General features: G+C 51.0%; 2 protein-coding genes across 2 annotated transcripts; both read right to left on the bottom strand.

The window, feature by feature from the left end:
* Window positions 1-557: 557 nt before the first annotated feature.
* On the bottom strand, window positions 558-6,406 carry CDK3 (cyclin dependent kinase 3). The gene is made up of 7 exons (XM_005494071.3): window positions 5,297-6,406; window positions 4,317-4,394; window positions 3,855-3,975; window positions 3,192-3,362; window positions 2,676-2,777; window positions 1,841-2,044; window positions 558-1,447 (listed from the first exon to the last, which is right to left on the bottom strand). Exons 1-7 carry the CDS (start codon window positions 5,422-5,424, stop codon window positions 1,322-1,324), a joined length of 930 nt encoding a protein of 309 aa, XP_005494128.2. The 5' UTR covers window positions 5,425-6,406; the 3' UTR covers window positions 558-1,321.
* A 583-nt stretch (window positions 6,407-6,989) lies between these two features.
* Window positions 6,990-11,162, bottom strand: TEN1 (TEN1 subunit of CST complex). Its single transcript, XM_005494072.3, has 4 exons — window positions 10,949-11,162; window positions 9,276-9,378; window positions 8,999-9,156; window positions 6,990-7,718 (listed from the first exon to the last, which is right to left on the bottom strand). The coding sequence occupies exons 2-4, from the start codon at window positions 9,359-9,361 to the stop codon at window positions 7,579-7,581; spliced, it is 384 nt and encodes a 127-aa protein (XP_005494129.2). The 5' UTR covers window positions 9,362-9,378; window positions 10,949-11,162; the 3' UTR covers window positions 6,990-7,578.
* Between the last annotated feature and the right edge of the window lie 25 nt (window positions 11,163-11,187).

The raw sequence follows: 11,187 nt of genomic DNA, 5'->3' as shown, positions 1-11,187 counted from the left end.
AATAACTGTCACCAAAATTCACCAAAAAGTGGGTAAAATAAAACCCCTTAATACCCAAGTTGTGTTAAGAAGTTATCAGAGGCCTGGTGCACGGGGGATAAGCTCCACCTGGCGTGCACACCATTCACTACAAGTTCATTGCTTATATACAGTCACTGCGTGGGTATTATAATTGTTCATTACCATAAAACCTTCCCCTTGTTCCCAGGTTCAGTTTTTTTCTATAATCTTGTTTTGGCTATAGCTGCATTCCTAAGGCAGATGTCTTCCCCTTATCTTCCTTCTGTCCTTGATGAGGAAGCAGCTCCTGCATACCCTGTTTCTTTGCTAAAAGTACACAGACACAGCAGAAATTGGATTAACGCTTTTGGTACCAGTTCCATGACAGGACTGAGAGCACATCTCTGCATCTGCCAAGGATTTGGGCTGGAAAAGATAAAAGAAAGAGTGCAGGACATGAGGAAGGGAGAAAGACTCTGTGGAAAAAGGGACCAGCAAGGCTGTCCTGCATTACCAGCCAGAAAGACTTTGCCAAACAATGAACACCAAGGTTTCTGAACAAATGACAAGTATTTATTTTGTACTGAAGAAAAAGAAATTAGGATGGCAACACCACACCAAGAGTCAGAGACAATCCCCCAAACATTTGAACAGCAAAAACATTTCCAAGGCAATAAAGCAATTACATCTGGAATGATGATGGAAAGCCAGTGTTTTAGCTGTTCCCTGTTTCCAGTCATATGCAGCAAGTGTTTTATCCTAAGTGGATCTGCTTTATGCTAAGTGGATCCTCTGGCCTCCTGGTCACAGCTAAGGCACAAACTAAGACACCTGAGAGTGCTCTTCAGCTTGTGAAAGAGCAGGATATCAGCTGTGTTAAAGAGCTCAGACTAAACAGCTTGTCCAGTGCTGAGAAGCCTGGCTGATAACAGCAGCAAAGGGCTGAGCAGAGAATTGTCCCCCTTCCCTGGTGCAGCAACTGCCACCAACAGAGCTGGGGATAGAAATCACTGTGTGTCACCTTAGCTTACTAGTGGAAAGACAAACCTCAGAGAAATGCTCTCTTCTCTATATTTCAGTGGTTTATACTGATAAATTACCCCCACCTTTTGCACATGACCTCTTCAAAACAGCTCTCCTGGCTGTAACACAAACTTTCCCCCAGCAACAGACTGAAAGTCTCTAAATGCCAAGAACATCCCCTTGCAGGCTCCTCAGGAGAAGCAGGACCCTGGGTTCCAGCCAGGCCCCTGCTAAGTGCCCCAGACCACATCTGCAGGGCTGCCTGGAGGTGCAAGATCTTGGGGAGAGCTGTGTCCTCTCATCTGCAGTCTCTCCGCAGCACAGCTCGCTGCTCAGGGCTCCCAGAGTTTCTGCAGAGGAAGTACTGGTGGCTGAGGGCTGCTTTGGCCGAGATGCGCTTGCTGGGATCATACAGGAGCAACTGCTGCCAAGAGAAAAACCCAGCAGATTTAGGACTTTAAAAACTGGGTGAGTGATTGCACCTGCACACAGCTGGGCCCAGTTGCTGATGTTGGTCCTGCCTTTTTCCTTCTCTGGGCTCCAGGAGTCACCCACAACTGAAGTTACTCTGGGGATTGTGTAAGAAGAGTTCCTTGACTCCCAGTGCAGTGGTTCCTAGAGGAACGTGCAATGACAGACCTTCTTTAGAGTAAGACTGAGCCCTGTTCCATGATTTGGTGCTGCTGCAATGTCAGAGGTGAGCATTCAACCCAGATCAGCTGCACTTCCAGATAATTAAATCTCAAATATCCCTATTCCTTACCCAGTTTGAAAGCATCCTGTCTATCCCCAGGCCCTGTTCTGAGCCCTCACTCACCGTCAGTAAATCTCTCCCATCTCGATCTAGGTTTGGAACAATGTCCTTCATCTCCTTCCTTGGCCAGCGGGGGAAGCTGCCCTTGTAGTCAGGGAGCTGGGTGACACCAGGCCAGGTCACCTCGGTGGGAGTGCCCAGGGTGCGGAAGATCTGGAAGAGCTGATCGATCTCAGAGTCCCCTGGAAACAGGGCCTTCCTGGTCATCTGGGGGAAGAAAAGAAAAGGCCAGTTCCCATCTTTCCATCAGTTGTGTGCCCTATTTCCTGCTGCAAGCAGCCCTCTGTCCCAGCAGGTGCAAACACGGCACAGACCAGGGCAGTTGCAATGAAGTGGCTGGGAACATCACAGGTGCCTGACTGCTTGCTCCCACTCTTGGCCAGCTCCCTCCTCCCTGCTCTGCAGCTCAGGGACTTTGGGAAAGAGGAAAAGTGCTATTGTACTGCAGGGCTAACCACAGCTCTTCCAAGGGGAGTATGGATCCCTAGGAGATCCATTCTGTCATGCCACGAGAGTGCTTGTTCTCTGCAGCCTACCATGGGGACATCTGGAAGAGTTATCTCCTCCCAGAGTCAAAATGCTGCAGCAGTAAGGCTGAAGTTACCCCTTTTCCAAGGAGAGGCATCATGTTCCAGTGTACTTGGAACTTCTGCCAGGCCCCCAGGGTGGTAGATTTCCTTCTGAGATAAGGACCAGCTAACCCTTAGGGTGGACTTTCCACGAAGCAAACCCAGGACAGGGTGGGAACACAGTATCCCAGATGTTCTGTATCTCATCCTTCCTTCCCACTGCAGCTGCGTCTTCTGCTCATGATAGAGATTATTTAAACCCATCCTACCATTTCTGCAAAGATGCAGCCAATGCTCCAGATATCCACAGGGGTGGAGTAGTATCTGCATCCCAGCAGTATCTCAGGGGCTCGGTACCACAGAGTCACCACCTGGAAAGGAACCCACAAACAAACTGTGTCTGCTTTCCCTGGATGAAACCAGAGGGGTGGGACCCTCCTTTCTCAGCTGTACTGCAGTGACTGTACAAATCAGAGCATGCTAAGGCCTTGCTGAATTTACAGACACTTTAGTGCCTGCAAGGTTGGGATTAACAGAACATTTTTCAATTACACACCCTGGAACAAATTAAGTGTACCCTGTGGAGAGAAGGTGGGAGCCCAGCTGGCAGCCTGGCTCCAGCAGACAGTCAGCACCTTGTGGGGACATGGAGGTCCCTTAGCTGCAGGTCAGGTTAAGAGCACATTCCATGGCTATGCCTCTGTTATAGATGAGCAACTTCTGCTGCTGCTGCTCCTGTTCACCCACTGTGGATTTGTACCCCATTCAGGGAGCCTCAACACTACCTCATGAGTGTACGTGCGTAGGGGGACCCCGAAAGCTCTTGCCAGTCCAAAATCAGCCAGCTTGATTGCTCCTGCTTCGTTAATGAGCAAGTTCTGTGGCTTCAAATCCCTGTGGATGACCCTGTGCGAGTGGCAGAAGCTCACCCCCTGCAGCAGCTGGAAAAGGTAGTTCTGAGGAGAGAAGAGATTTCAGATAAGGCCATGATGAAAACACTTTGAACTCTGGATTGTGTGAACCAATGCATTTTGGATCTGGTATAGATCTGAATGAGAAGAAAGCCCTTGTTGCAGTGCAACATCAGGTTCCCATAAACCACTCAGCAATACACACAAACTGCTGCCACACCACGTGGGGACAGAGAGACTCTGGTCCAGGCACTGTTTTTCTCTTCCACCCACCCATTACTCTCTACAAAGGCAATTAGCAACAGATCCCTCCTTTGTTCTGCAGCAGGATAGGCTGGAGAGCCTGGAAACTGCTGGGAAATAAACATTTCTGAGCAATAGTGCCATGAGGGTTTCCCAGCTGAAGTGTTTGAGATCTGGGAGGCTGAGGAATCATTTCCAGGCACAGTCTAAGCAGCTCTGAGGTGGCTCTGCCCAGCAGAAGGCAGCAGGCACATGCTGTCTGCCCTGCCTGTTGGCATTCCTTCCACACTGTACCTTGACCAAGCTTAAAGGAAGCTCTCCAGCTTGGCATGAATCCATGTACTTCTTCAGGTCCTGATTCAGATATTCAAACACCATATAGAGCTTCTTCTGGCTGTGTATGACATCCAGGAGCCTGTAAAAGAAGTACAGGCTCTCCCTTCAATATCTGCTCCAAACCTCTGCAAATACCCAAACATCCCTCCTCCCACGCATGCCTCTGCTCTGCTGGTCTTTTGAAGAAGAGAGGGGCAGTTTAAGGGCAGAATCTTGTATGGGGCAGCAGCAGTGTGCTGGTGAAGTGGCAGACCCATGAGGTATTGCTGAAAGCCAGGGAAGTTTAAGGGATTTCTGCATTTTCCTGCGCATTTTGGTCCTGCTATACAATTGGGCAATGACAGAAAAACCCTCTTGCTGCCTGCTTCCAGAGCAGGAGCTCAAGGATGAGCTGGTGGAGAGGGTGCATCCAGGTCTTACCTGACTATGTTTGGGTGCTTCAGCTCCTTCAGCAGTGAGATTTCTCGGATGGCAGTGCTGGGGACGCCCTCTGACTCCCTGTGGCAGAGACAGGCTGTACTGCACCCCATAACCCAGGGGGATCCCACAGACCAATGGGGCTCTGTGTCCTTCCTTCTTCCACTGTACCCCAAGGGAGCATTTGAGTTTGGGGTGCAGCAATGACTGGGGTGGGCTGGGGTGAGGCAGAGGAAATGGAGCTGTGGGCAAGGAGAGGGAGGGGATGACCTAGACATGCAAGCCTTGGGCCAGAGCTTCTTTGGAAGCATCTAAGGGTGCATTTAGAGAAGCAAAAATGTATTAATTACCTAGGTCTTTCTTTTTGGAGGTGGGGGGAAAATGAAAGATCTTCGCCCCTCAGGCAGCCTCCTCTCCCATGATGAGGGGCCACTGTGGGGGGCATATTGGCTCCCAGTCCAGGCAGACCCCCCTCACTGTGCATACAGCTCAGGGATGACCCAGGGGAACAGAAATAAGCTCTTACCTGCTCAGTCCCACCCTGGAGGGCCAAGGCTGACCCTGCCTGACCCCCACAGCACAGCCCTGAGGGAGATATTACCTCACAACATGGCAGCTGCTTCCCCCTGCCCTGTGCCATGGACCCAGGGCCAAGTGGTGCCAGGTCAGGCCCTAAACACTCATACTCAAAGATTTTGAGCTGCTAGCCCAGCAAAGGGTTAAATCAGGCCTTTTTTAGATCACCTAAAAGTTGGGGTCTTCCCTGTGGACCCACAGAGCTTCAATGCCCATGAGACACAGAGCCCCCAAGCCCTCCAGACAACACTCCCTTTGGCTCTGCCTTTCCTGGTGCCACAGTACACAAGATTATTTTAATCCTAGAGACACCATTTTCCCCCTCATGTGAGTCTTTTCTGTGCCTCCCACACCACACTGGGCACAGGCCTGGCACCATGGCAGGCCCAGGGCTTTGCCCCACTCACTCATCCAGGCGGATCTTCTTGAGGGCCACCAGCTGCCCCGTGCGCTTGTTGCGAGCCTTGTACACCACGCCATAGGTGCCCTCGCCAATCTTCTCCACCTTCTGGAACGACGCCTGGATGGCCTCCATGGCGCTGCCTCGGCCTGGTGACGGCACTGGGGGCGGCCGGCACCGCGCTCTGAGGGGAGGGAAAAAAGCGGGAAACAAAAAGGGGAATGTGGGGAAAGTGTTTGAGCCCTCCGGGTGTTCCCTGAGGTGCTGCCGGGGTCTGGCTCCCACCTTGGTGCTCCCTCAGCCTTGAGGCGCCCTCAGGGACCTGCCTGGGGCAGCTGTGGGTGGACAGGGCGGCCTGGTGGGCTCTGAGCAGCTTCAGGTGGACAGAGCCACACAGGAGCTGCCCAGGGCTGCTTATTCTGCTGCCCACGTTGTGCAGTGTGCTGGCTACAGCCAAAAATTGAGGAAAATTGATGTAAAGATGTACTTTGGGGCCTCAGGAAAAGCAGCATGAAGTGCACAGGGCCAGGGGAAGCTCTCCTGCTCCATCTGCACAGTGCTGGGCATCGGTGAAGTAATTGGGTTCATAATTATGGCTTGCTGGGACATGCTGAGGGCAAACATCCAGCAGAAATGTCTTTTTTATTGTTTGGTTGGTTTGGGGAGGTGAAAGGGAGGTTTTGGTGTAGTTTTTTTTTTGGATTGGGGTTTTTTGGTGGTTTTTGGTTGTGTTTGGTTGTGGGGTTTTTTTGTTTGGTTTGTTTTTTAGTTTTTTGTTGTGGTTTTTTTGTGGGGATTTTTTTAGGGTTTTGGGGTTTTTTATGTTGTGTGTGGAGGTGTTTTTTGTTTGTTTTTATTTTTGGCCTTTTTTCCCCTTTTTATTTTGTCTTGCACAATTGTCCCTTGAACCTCTCCAACATGGGTTGTGCTGCTCCGTCAGCCTTTTGGAAGATGTCCTTGAGCGGGAATTAATCATTGACTTGATAGCTGGCAGAAGATGAGATTAAAATAATCTTATGCATTGTGGCACCAGGCAAGGCAGAGGCAAAGGGAATTTCATCTGGAGGACCTGGGGGCTCCATAGCTCTGGGTGGGCATGGACATTGCACATTCCACAGGGAAGACTCCAACTTTTAGGTGACCTGAAAAAGGGCTGATTTAACCCATTGCTGAGCCAGCGGCTCAAAATCTTTGAGTGCAAACACAAAAGGCTGGAGATGGCTGCATTCCACTGCAAACCACAGGCATAGCTCACTCCAAATTTGGGGATTTGCACAGTACAGGAGAGTCTTCTCTCCCTTGCACAAACATTTGATTCTCATGTGACATTAGCAATGTTCTGTCCTTCTGTCAATGGTTTAATACAGCTGTGTGGGCCTGGCACTGTGTTCTTACACCAGAGTGGCTCTGATGCAATTTTGTCTCCTTTTCTTGCAATTTTTTTAAAGCCAGCCACTTCCATACACACCATGTACTTAGGAGGAGGAAAACTGAATTTTCTTACATCATCTATAGGGTTTCTGCCTATAGGGCCTAACACACCTGACTTGGCAAGAAAGAGGGATTTAATCAATAAATAACAGGCTGCCTTCTTTTTTCATCTTTATTTAGGAAAATTGAAATCAAAATCTTTAGATACTTCAAAAATAGTGATTTAAGGTCTCTTAAACTTAGTTGTGTCAAGGAAGAAAGTCAAGTACTCAGGCTACTGCAAATATTTATTTTAGAATTAAAATTAATCCTCCCCTTAGATACAAGCTCTTCCTACCTGAAAAGGCAAGTGCTACTGAAAATAGTGACTCTTTGTTCTTCTTGTTTCTTTGGTCAGTCCAGATGGGTGAGTGTTTTGCCAGGAATGCTCCTGTGTGGCAGCTGAGTCAGGGTACCCCAACACAGGCACTCACGGGCCTGCAGCCAGGCAGGGCTAATGAACTTTGTGCTAATGCCCTTTCCCCCATCTGTCAAAGGTGAGCTGCTGAACTCCAGATTCAGAGCTTCTGACTCCTTCATGTCGTGCATTATGAAAGAAGCAGTGTAAACCAAGTGTTCCTTTCCTTAACCACCCTTTCAAGCAAACAACAAACCTGCTTCCCAGAGCTATTTTCAGTCATGACACCTGGGGCAGGAATGGACAGCCCACAGTCACACACATTGACTCAGTCTTCAAGTGTTTCCCTGCTCAGTGACTTTGCTGTTTGCCACAGCAAACACACTTCCTAATTGGCTTTTAACATATTTGTTGCAAATGGCAGTGCAAGGACCAGCGTGTGGCTGGTCTCAGAGCTGCTGTCAGGATGTGCTGCTTTCCCTCTGCTCCTGCCTCTCTTTGAAGTATTTCCTCTGCTCCTGTATGGCTTGTTCCAGCAGGGCCACGTTCATCCCTTCCACGCAGCTCAATATTCGTGCTTTTACCACAGGATTGGAAGTTTCTGGAGAAAGGAAAACAGAGCAGCTTGGAGACAGAGAGTTCCCTCAGGCAACATTATGACTCAAGCTGGGCAAATAATCATAGCCTGAGAACTTCAGGAGACCAGTCTGGCTGCATCCTGCCACTGATGTGAGCAGCAGGAGCAGCTTAATTCAGTGATGTGCTTTCCCTCTGCCCTGATGGCTACAAAATGCTGGTGACTGACACTGCACTTGCCTTGCACCAGGGAACAGTGCCAGTACCACAAGTGGGTCCATCACTGGGCATTCAAGGACCCCCATCTGTCTGCCATCTGTCTGCTTTGTGGCTGGATGCATTTTGGTTTTCCCTGGCTGAAAAGCAGCAGTGATGGGTCTGAGGTCATTTCTGAACACCCCTGTGCAGAAAGAGGGCTTAGAAGAGGCTCAAAGCTGGCTACTACCAACAGTTCATTGGTGGCATTCAAGTGGCAACATGGAGCTGCACAGAAGGGGCCAAATCTTGGTGACAGAGCCTTGGGGACACAGTCACTATCTCAGTCTGCTCCCCCTCCACTCCTGCAAAATGGGGCCAACTCTCTCCTAGGCTAGGATGACCAAAAGAACAATTTTCAAAAGGAATTTTGCAGCAATGGCTTAGCAGGTCACTCTCCAGAGGCCACGTGAAATGTGGCTTTCCACATGCCACTGAGGACTTTTATGGCATGAATGTGAATGCTTTTTATCAGGTGTGGCCAAGATAACAAAGAATTTGCTTCACCATCCCATGGCTCAGCTCAGATCAGCTCCCCACACAAAGCACCAAGCAGCTGGAACACAGAGCACCCCAGGAAAGGACAACAGGGTGCCCTGCATGACACAGTCTGCCTGCATTCCTCACATGTCTGAGGGCAGGGATAATATATTATTAGAGCCTTTCAAGGATGGCAAAGACCAATCCAGTCGCTTGCAAAGAGGTATTGCTGCAATCTGCCATGTTTGGGATGAAGACAGTCGGTGTGGTGGCTGGCAGTGATGCCAGAAGGCTTTTCAGCATAGGTTTCACAAGCCCAGCAATGTGGCTGAAATGCTTCCTGTTTCTAAAACAATCAGTACCAGAGGACCAGATTTTCACCAAGGCAAGGGTGGCTCTTCTCATGGTCAGCTGGGACAGACAAGCTGCTCCTCCCTTGAATCACATGTGTGATGGAGGAGCTGCATGAGAGGAGCCTTGGTCCAGGCTGCCCTCAGTGACTCAGGGAGCCCCAAAAGAGCTGATGTACCATGAAGAGCAGCAAAGAGCACCAGTTCCCAGAGCATTTACCTTCCCTGTGTTCAGCCTCTCCCAGGACCATGTAGGAAGATCCCACTTGGGCTTGGAATGGCTCCACAAACTCGGTGTCAACACAGACCTGGTACTGAGCTGAGTTGTGCTGCGTGGTGAGAATGGCTTCAGACCGGGCCAGGTCATAGCAGCATAACCTGGGAATGATCAATTTGGGAAGCTCAGCTGTGCAGAAATCCAATTACAACCAAAAAGGGGGTGCTCAGTCAGTAAAGGAAAGGCCTGGCCTGCAAGGAGAGCAGGGTACCCTTCTCACCTGCCAAATGTCCTCAGTGTCTGCCCCTCGGGGACTGAGCTGTTGATCTCCCACGGAAAGTAATAAACACCAGCACTTGGCAGCATCTCACACCACGGCTGACCTGCAGCAAAGCAAAGGCTCTGACTCCAGGCTTCTCCAGTACCTGATGCAAACTGTGCTACTGCCCTTCAATTCCTTCCTTGCCCAAGTTCCACCATCCAGGGGGCTGCAAGAGCTTCACAGCTTCCCTGCTGAGTCCTAATGCAGCTCACTGCACGAGCCAAGCCCAGGGCATCCTGGCACAAAGAGAAGCTGCACAGTCCCACACAACCCAGCATGAACTACAGGCAGCTCACCAGGTCCTCTGGGTCTCCCTCAGGTTATGGATGAGTTGAGAAAGGTTTAGGAGAAAGGTTTAGGAAGTGGGGAGAATGGTGACTGAGCAGTTCAGAGAGCATGGCATAGCCTCAGCTGCTGGGGTGACAGAGCACTATGCAGCAAGACTTCAGGAATGATCCCAAGCCTGTTCCCTTACTGCAACAAAAAAAAAAAAAAAAGTGCTGGCAGTGTCAGATCCTGCAGCTGGAGAACATTAAACTGGATCCAAGCCAGCCGAGTTTCATCAGAAGTCTGGCAGGGTTTAGCAGACAGCAAGGAGTGAGAAGGATTAATGCAAAGGAGAGGCTCTGGTGGGACCTCCTGGGAGTGCCTGCGGTGGAGCAGGGCTGGCACAGGCAAGTCACAGCCACAGCACAGAGCACACAGAAAGGCAGGAATGCAAAGCAGCTTCAGCAAAGTTCCAACAGTCAATGCCATAGCCCGGCTCCTGGCTGTGCCCTGAAGTGGTTTTATTTTGGCATAATTTTCCTTCTGATCTCCCTTGCAGGCTGCCTGTGTTTGGAATGTTTCCATGTCTCATTTACTGCTTTTCTCTCTCTTTTTTTTTTCTTTCTTTTATCCTCTCTGTGGGGCACCCCAAGAGCTGCACAACAGCCCAGGCAGGGACTCCTGCCACTCACACAAGTGGGTCCATCGCTGGGCATTCAAGGACCCCCAACACTGACTACTCAGCAGAGGGGACACTGAGTGACACACGTGCTGTGGCTTTAATGCCTGGTGTCCTCCCCCACCCCATGCATTGCTCACAGGGTTGCAACCTTGCAAAATGCCCCACGGAGGACTCTGTGGGAGGCTGGGGAAACCAGGGCGATCCCGGCTTACCCCATCCCTGCACACGCCTCCCTCTCAGCCTGCGGCCCCACAGTGCCATGCCAGGCTGCGGACACTCAGAAAACCCCTCCGGCAGGGTCCCAACCCACCTCCCGGCCCCCTGCGGCTCCGTCCATCCCCGCCACACCTAACATTCAAACAGCAGCGGCAGTTCTGCACCTCCAGAAGGGCAAAGGCTGTCCTGTACCGCTCGGGTTTTGCTCCCGTATCCCACTGTGCAGCAAGGTGGATCAGCCAGGGATGCAAGGTACTCAGTGTGCATTTAATGCACTTTTTTAACGTACGGAGTCACTTGGGTTGTAAAAGCCATACCTCAATCACCACATACCCTGTGCCCACCCAATGTGCTACCCAATGCATGCGGCAGCTCCACTGCAGGACCCTGCAGAGAGATTTAAGGCAGGCCCAGCCCCAAGCGCAGCCCCTTACACACAGATCCACAGCACTACCCAACACCGTACCTAACGCGTGCACAAACGCAGCCCGCTAACGGCACTTAATGAGCTGTTTATTTAATCAGCCACTCCATGCCGATGCCGGGCGCTCTCCCAGCGCTGCTTCATGCACACACAGCGCGATTCGAGGCACCGCTCCCCGCACACCGAACGCGCGCTCACTGCTCCGCCATGGCCGCCGCGGGAAGGGCGGGCACGGCAGCGGCCCGCCCGCTCGGGAACCACGTGGCGTCGCGGCAGTGACG

This window comes from Zonotrichia albicollis, chromosome 19, assembly GCF_047830755.1.
Source record: "Zonotrichia albicollis isolate bZonAlb1 chromosome 19, bZonAlb1.hap1, whole genome shotgun sequence".
Lineage (NCBI taxonomy): Eukaryota > Metazoa > Chordata > Aves > Passeriformes > Passerellidae > Zonotrichia > Zonotrichia albicollis.
The sequence above is the reverse complement of the archived record's forward strand: the minus strand, read 5'-3'. Positions and strand labels throughout refer to the sequence as shown.